This window comes from Gallinula chloropus (genome assembly GCF_964237585.1).
Source record: "Gallinula chloropus genome assembly, chromosome: 24".
Taxonomy (NCBI): Eukaryota; Metazoa; Chordata; class Aves; order Gruiformes; family Rallidae; genus Gallinula; species Gallinula chloropus.
Genome location: NC_140109.1, coordinates 4,971,721 through 4,983,654, shown reverse-complemented (window position 1 = coordinate 4,983,654; position 11,934 = coordinate 4,971,721). Strand labels below are relative to the sequence as shown.

General features: G+C 52.5%; 1 protein-coding gene across 1 annotated transcript in view; it reads left to right on the top strand.

Moving 5' to 3' along the window:
* Positions 1 to 205: 205 nt before the first annotated feature.
* KIRREL3 (kirre like nephrin family adhesion molecule 3) overlaps positions 206 to 11,934 on the top strand; it is a gene marked incomplete at both ends in the record, with an annotated part of 316,724 nt that continues 304,995 nt past the window's right edge. The window contains one exon of the mRNA XM_084274997.1: positions 206 to 266. Within this exon, the coding sequence (XP_084131123.1) occupies positions 206 to 266 (61 nt within the window). The remainder of the gene's footprint in view (positions 267 to 11,934) is intronic.

The window sequence follows — 11,934 nt, the reverse complement described above, 5'->3', positions numbered from 1 at the left end:
CCCCCCCCACCTCAAAAAGCCAGGCTGCGCCGCCGAGGCTCGCTCCGCCAGTCAAGGCAGCGCTGCCGGGGGAGGAGCTGGGGGGGGCGGCGGCGGCGGCGATGGAGCCGGGCGAGCGGAGCCGGCGGGCGGCGGCGGCCTGAAGCCCCCCGCCGGCGGCGGCAGCGGAGCCCCCCTACCCGCGGCGCCGAGCCCACCCTGAGGAATGAGCGCTTTCCAGGCAGACCTCCTCCTCCTCCTCCTCGGGTGCTTCCTGCTCAGCCACGGTAGGACCCGGCGCCGCACTTTAGTTTCCGAGCGGGGCGGACGGGAGGATGGGGAGGGGGGGGGTGGGTGTCGACGGGTTGGGGGGGTCGTAGGGTGAGGTGGGGGGACCTGCGTGTGATATTTGCTCCTTGCACAAAGGGGGGTGGGGGGAAGGTGTGGGGGAAAAGGATTGCAGAGTTTTCCATGCATTTCTGGCGAGGCAGCTCGTCCTTCTTTTAAGGGGAAAAAAAAAACCCAACCCCAAACCGAAAAATCTTTCGCGTGCAAATGAGTTCTTTCTGCTCCAGCTCCGTTAATTAGATCGTGTTTGTGTGTAAACACGGCTTTGCTCAGCAACACCCCCCCACTCCATCCCCTCCATCGCTGCCCGGTCCTTTCGCCGGTGCTTGGGGAGGCGGCGGATGGCTGGTGCCGGCGCGGCGCGGGGGGGAAGAAGCTGCCTCGGCTGGCAGCGGAGCTTGGCTCCGGCCCGGGGAGAACCCGCCGGCTTCGCGGAGGAGCCCTGCGGTTGTACAGCCGAGGTGTCGGGAGCGGTTTTGCTCCTTGGCGGTAGGGAAATGAATGCAGCCAGCTCGGGATGTATTGGGGGGGGTGGGTAAGGGGGAAGTGGGGAGCCGCTGCCGTGGTGTCTGGGGGGGGTATGTGGTGGTGGTGGTTCTGTCATGATCGGATCCCACCTCCCCGACAGCGCGGAGCCGGGGCAGGAGTGTGTGTATCTGGAGGAATTTGCCCTCTAACTTTGCTACCTGCCTGGTTCCCCCCTCTCAGCCCCCCCGGGGAAAAAAATATGGGGAGGGGGGGTGTTTTGGGAAGCTGTGTTTGACATGCTGCTGTGTGCCTGGTCCCTGGACTCTCTTGTCACCTGTGGAGGACGCTGAGCTACAGCCAGACCCGAGCTTCTGCTATGTGCTGCTCACCCCCTCGCATCACTGGTGTCAGACCCCATCTGTGTCACGCCGTCGTCCCCAAGCCAGCTTTTGTGAGGGGTAGGGCTTGGGGTTGCTTAAAAAAAAACCCAACCCTACAACCAAAAAACAAAAAAGGGGAGAAAACCCAATGCAACAACAACAACAAAAAAAAACCCCAAACCCACGCAGCTAGTCCATCTGTTGATTAAATGAAGGATAAAACTTTTGGAGAGAGTGGTGCTTCTCAACGGACAGCTGGTTTTTTTGCTCAGCCAGGCATTATTGCTGAACATCCCCCCACCACCATACGCTGTGTTTCCCCCTATTCCCTTAGCAGGGCTGCCGTGTTTAGATGTGGCTGTGCTTCTGGTTGTCCTCCCCTCTTCTTTTCCTGGGCTCGGATGTGATGTTGGGCTCCCACGCTTCAGCCTCCCTTCCCCTTCTCTCTTTTTTTTTTCCCCCATTCTCTCTGCTTGTACTAATATTCCTTCAGGGAAAAGCTGTGTTTGCATTCGCCTTCGTTCCTGCACAAAGGAAAAAACCCCACTGTGTCTTCGTGTAGATTTCTGGCTGAACAAATTTGAACTATTCCCCGGTACAGCAGGGCAGCAGCGGCGGGTCGGGGCGGGGGGGGGGGGGGGATAACGGCAATTTGGAAGCTGATCCTGGCCTTCTCGCATCCTCTCCCGGCTCCTGCCGGATCTCACAACTCCCTGCAGGTCAAATGGCAGTTTGCTAGCGGAGCTGGAGAAGTTTGCCTTTGGGATCCAGCGGGGTTTTGCTGGGGGGGGTGTGTGTGTATGCGTTTCTTTTTCCTCCCTCCTCCCCCCTCTCCTTTTGCAGCCGTTATTTTTAATAAGAGCTTAATGCACTTGTTAATAGCGCTCGTGTTCGGGAGCCGCCGCGGCTCCTCGGCTCTGCTGTGCGTAGCGTGAGCTCGGTTGATTTGTCTCCCCTGTCTGTACCCGCAGGAGTGTGCATCTGGTACCTTGCTTATTCATGCCGGGTTACGAGGCAGAGAATAGTGCCTTGCAGAGCGCTTTCGGCTGTTTCTTCCCCCCTCCTTTACCCCCCTCTTCCCCGTCAGATGAACCGAACGCGTTTCTGCGGAGCATGCGGTACGTGAGCAGGGATGCTGCCGGCAGCAGCGTGGGTATCCCCTTCTGGGGTGCAACCGTGCGAAGGATCCCTAGTGCAAAGGATTCCTTCAACTGGGTGGTACTTTAGGGAGAGGAAAGGCCTGGATGTAGGAACCAAAGCTGATTTTTCCCTCGTGTGTTGTGTTTGCCACCCCTCTGGTGCCCGCTGGTGTGCCCAGATACAGTGGTGTTTGCTCCTGAAGACAGGCAGGCTGCAGGGATGGGATGTTCCACCCAGAAGGGAACTGAAGGGCCAAAAACTCACTTGAAGGAACAATTCCTTGACCCTGCCCATCAGGAGTTTTGGTGGCTCCTTTTTTTTTGGAGGGTGAGGAGTGGGCAGGGCTGCAGCACCAAAGTGGGCTTGAAGGGATTTGCTGTAGTAAAGCAGGCAGGACTTAAATTCCCCCAGAGCCAAGGGCAGCAGGGATGAGAGGATCACCTCCACTGGGGTTGCTAAGTTTCAGAAAAAAAAACCCAACCCAGGCTCCTTCACACAAAGCCTCACCAAAAAGGTGTTTGTGGTGGTGGGATCTGGACACCTATGCCCTTGGGTCTGTACTGTGTTGGCCCCATACCAATTTGTGGCATGCTGGCACCCCCCCCCCCCCATTCCTGTGAACAGGGACTTGGGCTCCCAGCTGAGCTCGTGGGAGAAAGTGCTGGTTGCTCTGTGTCCGGGGTGTGCAAAGTGCAAGCTGCTCTTGAGGTGATGTGGGAAGAACAAATTGCCTTCCCTTGAGCATCCTCAGCCTTTGGCCCTTGCAAACAGCCCAAAACAGCCTGTGCTTTCTCTTGCTGGAAGTCGGTAAGTCAGTGCTGTTTTTCTCCTGATATACTGCTTGGTTTTCCACCCAGCCCTCCCCCCGAAAGCTGTCAGGACCGCAGCTTTGGTGGAAGGCAAGATAAAGTCGAAGCACGATTTGCCTCCTGCAGAGACGAGATGCCTGGTGCCCCTCGGTGGGAGGGAATTGATGCTGCCATGAAACTAGCTGCCTTTGCTTCTGCCTGGTGTGTGGCATAACCATCCTTCCCTCCCTCTCTCCCCTGCTCCAGTGTCAGCCAGACTGGGGGAGGCTGGGTGGGAGCAAGTGGGGAGAGTGCTGAAGACCTACAGCCACCTCTCTGAACTGGCCTATAAGGTAACAACCTAGATGAGTTTGGCAGGATGTGAAGTTTACCTTGGATGGGAGGATTTCTGTTCAGCTGGGGACTCTCTTTCCAAAGGCATGTTTGCTTTCCCTCAGGGTGATAAATACCAGGTTCTCTGGGTGTTGCAGGGTAGAAGGTAGTTTTTTTCCTTCACAGTTCACTTGGATCCTCCCTGAAAGCCCATCTTTTTGTAAGCTTTGGAGTGGCTCAACTTCTTGGTGGTTTGCCATCATCCCCTGGGTGGAGAAGGGTTAAATGATGCTGATGGGAGAAACCAGGCCAATTCCACCCACCAGCACTGGTTAGGACTGGAGAACAAGGGCTTTAGTGGGTGATGGGAAGGTGTCTGTACAAAGGCTGGTGGCTTTGCTCCTCTCTGCAGCCCACCAAGTGCAAGGTGAGTGGTCTGGCAACCAAGGGCCTGGTAGTGAGAAGTTTGGATATCTGTGGTTGTGATATCTGCTCCTCCTGCCATGTGAAGAGCCAGGCTGGCTTTGCAAGAGGAACGTGTTGGGCTGTTCCCTAAACCCATTGGGTGAATCTCTGCACCTGGACCTGGTTGGGAAGTCCCAGGGAGTGTGTAGGGTGCTGCAGAACAAGAGATTGCCAATGAGCTATGAAAATGAAGCCAAGGCCAGCAGCAAAACTACTTGCAGCTGGAAGGGGTTGAGTAGAAGGCAGTAAAGGTGCTTTGTGAAGATGGGAGATGCTGGTGTGGTGGGGTTATGGAGTTAACTGGGTTGTATGGGAGGGAAACTGAAGGAGCTGCTGTTGTCCAGTCTGGGAAAGAGCCCACCACTGCCTCTTCTGACATCTGTATTAGTGTGGGGAAATACAAATTGTGTGCATCTCCTGCAGTGACATTCATGGGAGGACCACGATGACTTTGCTCAAGCTGGCTTTCTTGCAAGGCTTCAGCTGTTGGAAAAGAGAGCGAAGGGCATGAACTGCAGTTCTTGTTCAGGTGCCCTTTGCCAGAGGGAGGATGGAAAGGATAACAAACACCTGCCCTGATGATGCTAACGCTGCATTCCCTCCCTTCCCAAGGTGCAGTGGAGGTCCCTGGGGCGGTCAACACGCAGCACATTTTGGGCAGACATTGATTACTTCTGTGCTTTCCTGGTGTTTAGGGGACACCAGCTGGAGTGGAAGTCAGAAATCCCTGAGCAGGTTAGCAGCTCCCAATATCTCTACTCAGACTGTTAGAATATGAAGGCTCGATGCTGCTCCTGTAGCAGCAAATAAAGGGGTGAAGCCACCGTGCCCCTTTGGTTGTGAATTGGCTGAGGATCAAGGACTTTGACTAAACTGGTGTCTCCCTACAAGTGGTGTCTGACCAGTGTGGCTGGCTTCAGACCTCTGATTTGATGATCAGTCCTGGTGAGGTTGTACCATGCTCCATGCTCTCAGCTCCTCCAGCCGGTGCTGGAGGGGACTTGCCAAAAATGCTGCTGGAGTGTTGGTCTTGCATCCCATCCAGGACCCTTCCAGGATTTAACAGCTTTTTTTGTTTGTTTCTTCTTTTAAATTTATTTTTAAAGACCATTTATAATCACAATTGATGAAGGCCCTAATTTAGCTTCTGTTCCAGGAGTGCTGTCTTTGACTTCAGTGGGAGCTGCCTCTGGCCGCTGAGCGAGCCGTAGTGACCGTGCACAGAGCTTATTTTATAAATCAATAGGTAGTGAAACAAATTGGTTGTAAATCAGCCTCTCGCTTATTTGCTGAGATTTAAGGCAGTTGGTGGAGCTGGGATTTTTTTTTTTTAACTTTTAAATGTGTTTTTTTAAGGTGCTGTGCCCTGCCTTGAGGCTGGCAGCTGTCCCAGCTCTTGCAGGGGGGTGTGTGTGTGAATCCATCGCCTGCAATATTAATTTCAAACGTGCAGGATGGGGAGAAGAGTAAAGCCTGTGCTGCTCTTTGCAGGCTGGGTTTGAGTAGCTGATGCTACTCAGAGCTGGGTTTCTACTCCTTTACACCCCTGCACCTTAGGCAGCACCCATACTCCTCGCTGCTTGGAGGGGGAAGGGGAAAATACCCAATTTCTGGGTTGTGTGTTGTGGTAGGATGGAGCAAACGCAGAGTTCTGCTCTTGGAAACTGTGGCCTAACAGATGTCCTGGTTCAAGAATGCCTTTTGAGGCTATTTATTCGTTGCCTTGCTGGCAAAGCCCCACGCTCAAGTGTTTGCCTTTCCCCGGTGGCATCAACAGCATCATCCAAAGCGCTGAAGGTCACTTGGCTCTTCCTGAGTTGCATTAAACTGGCTGAAGATGTAAATGTGCTTTTGAGTGGTACCTCCAGCGTGAGGCTCTGGGCATCCTGCCTCTTGGTGTCACATGCTGTAGAAGTAGGAGGTGGAACGCTTGCATTGTTAAATTCGGATGCTAACTTCGGGATGAGATCTTGTCTTAATGTGTTCCTTCAACGCCCCCGCTTGCAACAAAAGCTTAACAGCAAAGCTTTTAGTTTGTTGCGGGATGGGCTTTCAGGGTGGTGGAGCAGGGTCTAATTGGGTTTTGAGGGCTTTGCCTTAACTGCTGCTCATTAACCATTGATGGAGGCACATCAGACTTTCAGCCGGGACAGCAGAGCTTTCTTTTGGTTCCTAATTGCTTTGTGAATTTCATGTTGTTAGGTCTCTTGTTGTCATTCTCAACAAGCCCTGGTGTTCCCACCTTGCCTGGGTGTGAGGTGGTCTGACTTGATGGTCCAAGCACTTAAAGGCTGGAAATTTCAGGAGCCTTTTGTGTGAGAAACCCTGTCTCTGGAGGAGGGGAGATGTTCAATGATGGGGCTTTTTTAAGAAGCTGGGTGCCCAGCAGGATGCATGGCTGCAGGCTAGAGGAGCCTTCCTAATTGCAGATTAAATATGCACCGATAGTGGAAGAGATGAACTTTTTCAAACTTCCCCTTGCATGAAGGATCAAAGCTTTGTGCTGTGGGGCCAATATCGCTTTATTTTCCCCCAAGCAGGGGGTGAGTGGGAGAAGTCATTGGGATTGGAGTCCCACCTTGTGTTTTGGGCAGGTGCTCACTCATTAAAAGATCAGAAATGGAGGGTCTGAATCCTTCTCAGGTTTCCCCCCCACCACCACCACCCCCAACATTAATGAGTATTCAAGCTGTATGCTGCCAGTCAGTGAATGTCAATATTGGATAAGTGTTTCCTTTATATCACTGCAATTTAGCATAAGCTGCTTGGAAACAAATGTCTTCCATAAGCATGAGGTGTTTCAGTAAGTACACAGTCAACATTACTATGAGGATTAAATAAATGTCAGCCCCTCTTGTATGCTCAGCGTCAAGTTAAGACAGCCAAACTTGCGTAACGGCCAGCGTGGCAGTGACTACAGGAGGGATTTTGCCAGTCTCTGTGGAGAATGGGGGATGGAAGGAGCTACTTTGCTTGGAGATCACATCCCCATGGGATCCAGGTTGAGATGAGGTTGCCAAAGCACCATGCAGTGGGAGGTTGCTGATGGTGTAAAGCCACACTGACCTTCCTTCAGACTTAAGAGGTCTGCTCTTTCTTTGGGTATGGGCTGGCAACCCAAAGATTGATCCAGCCAATGTTGGCTTGAGCAGGTGGAGTTGCTGGCTCAGGATGAGCGCCCTGCTGCAGATCTGCCCAGGCCACCAGTGTTTGGATGGATCTCCCTCTGCTTTTTCCAGTGCAAGCAGGGAGCTGCTGGGCTGCAGTTGGCAAGGCTCAGCTGTCACCTGCGTTGTGGTGAGGAACATGTGCTTTGAGAACTGCCTGTGAGCCCTGAGCTTGCCTACAGCCCAAGGCTTCCCAGTGGAGGCTGTTGCAGTGTGATGATGGTCTCTGCTGGCAAGGCTGGCTGAAGGGAGGTGGTCATCTTTGGCTGCTTGTGCCTTCAGCTGTGTGAATCGGAGACGGGCAAGGGCATGGGGCTTCTGTGAAGGGATCTCAGTCGCTTTGAGGTGTTGCTCAATTTTCAGCAGAGGCTCAAATGACTTCTTCAAGCTGTGCCCTGCTCTTTACCACCCCTTGCTTTGCATCTCCACCCATTGTCCTGAGATGTCACTGGGCGCTGCCTTGGAGTGGGTCCAAGGTATGGAGGGAGAATCAGGGAGCACGATGGAATGGTGGGGGCTGAGCTGGATGCATTTGCATTCCCAACGATGCAAAACTGCCTCTCTTCTCCCCAGCTGGCAAGTAGCTGACTGGAGCCACTCGCTCCCAGCTGCACGAAAATAACTGTAGACAAAATCGTTAGGAGTCAGATGAGCCTTATCAGCTCCTCTAATGCCTGTCTCTGCCTCTGGTCTGTGTGGACTTGTTACCCTGCAGAACGTGTCTCTTAATGACGGGCTATTGCTGTTCCAGGTGACTTGAGCAGAGCGTGCCAGTCGTGTCCTAGCAGCCGGAGATGATTTTTCTCTCTCTTCCCCATCTCGTTCAGGGAGCGGGGTCTGACCGCGGCGCTCGCCTCGTTAGGCTGCGCATTTACAGCGCTGGGAGAAGCAGCTTGTGGACATGGCTGGGGTCGTAATTCAGAGGCAAGGAAGAGGGGGGGGGGGGCATGGAAGAGGGCGGGGGGTGGGGAGGAAGGAAAGCCCTGAGTGTTTTGAGACTTGAAGCAGGTCACCTGGCAGAGCGAAGGCAGTCTCCATCCTCACTTTGTCAGTTCAGCCTGGCGGTGGCAGCAGCAGCGCTTGCATGGAGCGGTGTGGGCTCCTCCATCCAACTTGCCTGGTCCAGGCTTCAAGTGATAAGGGAGGTTGTAGAGGGGTGGGCGAGGGTCTCTTCAGCCAAGTGACAGGAGAGAGGATGAGGAGAAATGGCCTCGAGCTGCACCAGGGCAGGGTCAGATCAGATGGGAGAGAAAAGTTCCTCGCTGAAAGAGCTGTCAAGAGCTGGAACAGGCTGCCTGGGGAAGGGGTTGAGTCACCAACCCCGGGTGTATTTAAAAAAGGGTAGATGAGGTACTTAGGGATATGATTTAGCTTAGGATGGGAACGGTTGGACTCAATCTTAAAGGTCTTTTCCAACCTCGTGATTCTGTCATGTGGGGTGACCCACTGGGCTTCCAGCTCTGTGGAGAGGCTGAGACCACCAAAAGCTGGGTCAAACAAGGCTGTTATCCCTTCCGTGCTGCAGAGAGGATGCTTGAGGGTTGGGGTCGGGAGAAGAGTTGGGGGCCTGCTTGAAGTTCTGGCCCTTTTCCTGAGGAGCAACAGTCACGCTCAGTGCATGGTTAAGACCCATCTCTGGACAGTGGGGCAGATCTTAAGGTCACCCTGCCAGGGTACACATAGCAGTGGTATGGCTGCCATTAGTTTGCTCATGAAAGCAGAAAGGATGAAGGTGCAGGAGGAGAATGTGGGGCTCAGCCTGACCCGCTGCTGCTTACCCTCCATGCGTGAGTTTGGGGGTGTGATGCCCTCCGTGCACCCTCATGGGGTATCCATTGCTGGTCAGCTGTGCTTTGCTGGCTTGTTTTTCCCATGAGCTAACCCCCAGAGTGAGATTTAACACTCCTCTCTTCTCCTTCTGGCTGTGCCTTCAATAAGCTGGGAGTGATGGGGCCACCCCCCAACCCCCCCGTAAGTGCTGAAGGAAGGGAACCAACAGATGCTAAATTTAGGCACAGCTGTTTGCAGCGTTTTGTCCTCCCAGTCGTGGAGTCTGACACTGTCTATGCTTATTCCTCCTCTTGTCCAGAGACTGAAAAGGTTTAAGATGTCAAAGCTGTGAGTGGCTGTAAATTAACTCCTTCTGTCTAAACTGAAGCCCAACGTGTACCGGTAGATAGGAGATTTCTTGTGATTTCCTTTATTTTGCACTTCTATTCATGGAAATTGCCAGGTAACCCCAAGATGGGCATCTTCTTTCTGTGCTTGGAGACAGTGCTGTTGGTTTTTCCTTGCTCATAAGCTTCCCCAGCAGAGACCAAGGGAAACATCTTCAGCCTTGCTGTGCCTCAGCCTTTGTGTGCCCAAACCCAGCTTTGATGTGCAGCTTAAATACCTCCTGTGGTCCAGCTCAGTCTCTGCATGCCTGGAGCTGCCCTGATCCAGTACCTCAACCTTGATACCATGATCCACTCTTGCTTTGGTGAGGTGGAGGATTTAATGAGCACTTTCTCTTGGCTGGTGTGCAGACTTTGCCTTTGTGGTTTGGTCCTTGGGGTTGCTCTTGCCCAACAGTCTGGAGTGTGTTTGCTCCTGACTCAGCACAGAAAGCTTTTCAAGATGTGATGGATGTCTCTGCTGCCCACCATCTCTTGGAAAAGCATAGAAGTGCAGAATCTCTAAGGTTTGAAAAGGTGTCTAAGATGATTAAGTCCAACTGTCTAACACCATGTCCACTAAACAATGTCCTGGAGTGTCATGTCTATATGTGTTTTGAATTCCCTACGAGGGTAGTAACTCCACCACCTCTCTGGGCAGCCTGGTCTGATGCAAGACTGCTCTTCCAGTGAAGAAATGTTTCCTAATATCCAATCTAAACCTGCCCTCATGCAGCTTGAGACCATTTCCTCTGATCCTACTGCTTGGGAGAAGGGACCAACCCCCACCTTGCTATACCCTCCTTTCAGGTAGTTGCAGAGAGTGATCAGGTCTTTCCTCAGTTGCCTCTACTCCAGGCTAAACCACCCCAAATTGTTCATTCCCCTTCACTTGGGTGTCAGCATAGTGGCTGAGTGTCAAGGGTATGGAAACTTTACAGGAGAGCAGAAGTATCTTTTGCTGTCAAGCCCAGAACAGTGTACATGTCTCCTCCTGACATATCTACAGTGACAGCAGCAGTGCTGGTGGTCTGGATGTGAGTTGGGCTCTTGCATGATGCTGTAAGTCCAAAGGATCTTGGGTGGGGTTTTTTAGTCCTTTGCCTCTCATGTGAGTGTGTCTCCCGCAGCAGGAATGGTCTGTGAAGATTCCTCTTGCTCCAGTCACACTTAAAATGGTAATATTGGTTTAAGATAGACACTCAAGATAAACTCAGCGACACGGTGCCCTTTGAAATCTTCAAAGCCTCCCTCATCAGACAGCCTGGGTAGAGAGGCGACTGCCAGGGCATTGGGATTGCTCTGCTTTGGATGCTAACCACCTCCTAAGGTGATCTTTGCTTGGGAGAGCTGACACCTCTCACTGTCCTCTCCTCCTTGGGGGGCATGTGCTGGCTGCATCGAGGTGGTATCTGCTATGCTTGCTCTGCATCTCAGTGTGGTTTCTAGCATGCTACCTGCAATCTCCAAAATTTGCCCTATGTTGTTTAACCTTTGTGCAAGAGAAGGAAGCCAGAAGGGTGGAGTGTGAACAGGGAAAGGTTTTTTCCTGGGAGCGAGTAGGGATGGATGAGGAGAAAAATGTGTGGGGGGAGAAGTGAAGCATCTCCTCTAAATAAAGAGGAAGAATCCATATGTGGCTGTCAATTGGCTGATGGGCTTTGACAGAGTATTTATGCTGGTGGCTGTAGCTTACTCTTCATCCTGCCTAGCTCTTTCTTCCCTGCAGCAGGTGGGTTTCTTGCCATGGTTTGGTTTTCTCCCAAGCGTGCACAGAAATCCAGGTAGTGCTCTGAGGTCCAGGCCCAGTGGTAGCCAGTTTCTCAAGCAGAACACCGTGAGAACCAGTGTCAAAGGCTTTGCTGAAGTCAAGGTATGCTACATATACAGCCTTTCCCATGTCCACTAAACAGGTCACCTTGTCATTGAAGGCCATCTGGTCCTAGCACCCTCAACTAGCCTCACCACCACGATGGCTCTGTGGCATGCTCTTCTAGAAGAGTGTTGACCTGATCCCTGCATCCATAAAGCATCTTATGGCAGGCTTGATGTGATGATGTTCCATTGCCTTAACCCACCATTTATTTCCCTCACCCCAGTCATGTGCTTTCCCTGCACATCCTCCTGTACTCCATGAGCACACTGTGTGCCAGCACGGGCTTTGCTTGGCTCCTCCCTGAAAGCACCCTTAAAATGAGCTCATAATGATTAGAAGACATGGAAAGGTTATAAAGGTGCTGTGGTGGGGAAGAATGGACTGAAGAGGTGATTGAAGAGGCTGATGGGTGGTAATGGGCATGATGGTAATTCTTGTCCCTTGTTTTTAATAGTGTCAGACAACAAACACAGCTGGAGCCCCCGTGCGGAGAGCGAGTTAAATTAGAGGCTTTTCTTAATTGAGGGCCTGTAATAAAAAGGAGGTGGAATGAGCTAAGTGTAATAGTACTGCTGTTGTGCTTATGAGTGCTCCAAGCAGGCAGCACCCTGACCTGATGGGGGGATGATGTCATGATGTCTCTAGGACGAAGGGCTTTCCTGGTTGGGATGAAGATGGGGTATATTTGAGACACTTGGAAGAAAGTTGGCTAGCCAAGTGATGTGCTTACCTGTTAGCTTGGGGGAATGAATGAGCAAGCAGAGCACCAGATGTGGGTGATGCCCCATGGTTTTGGGGCAAGTCCCTGCTCTGGGTTTTCTGTAACCTTGGGGG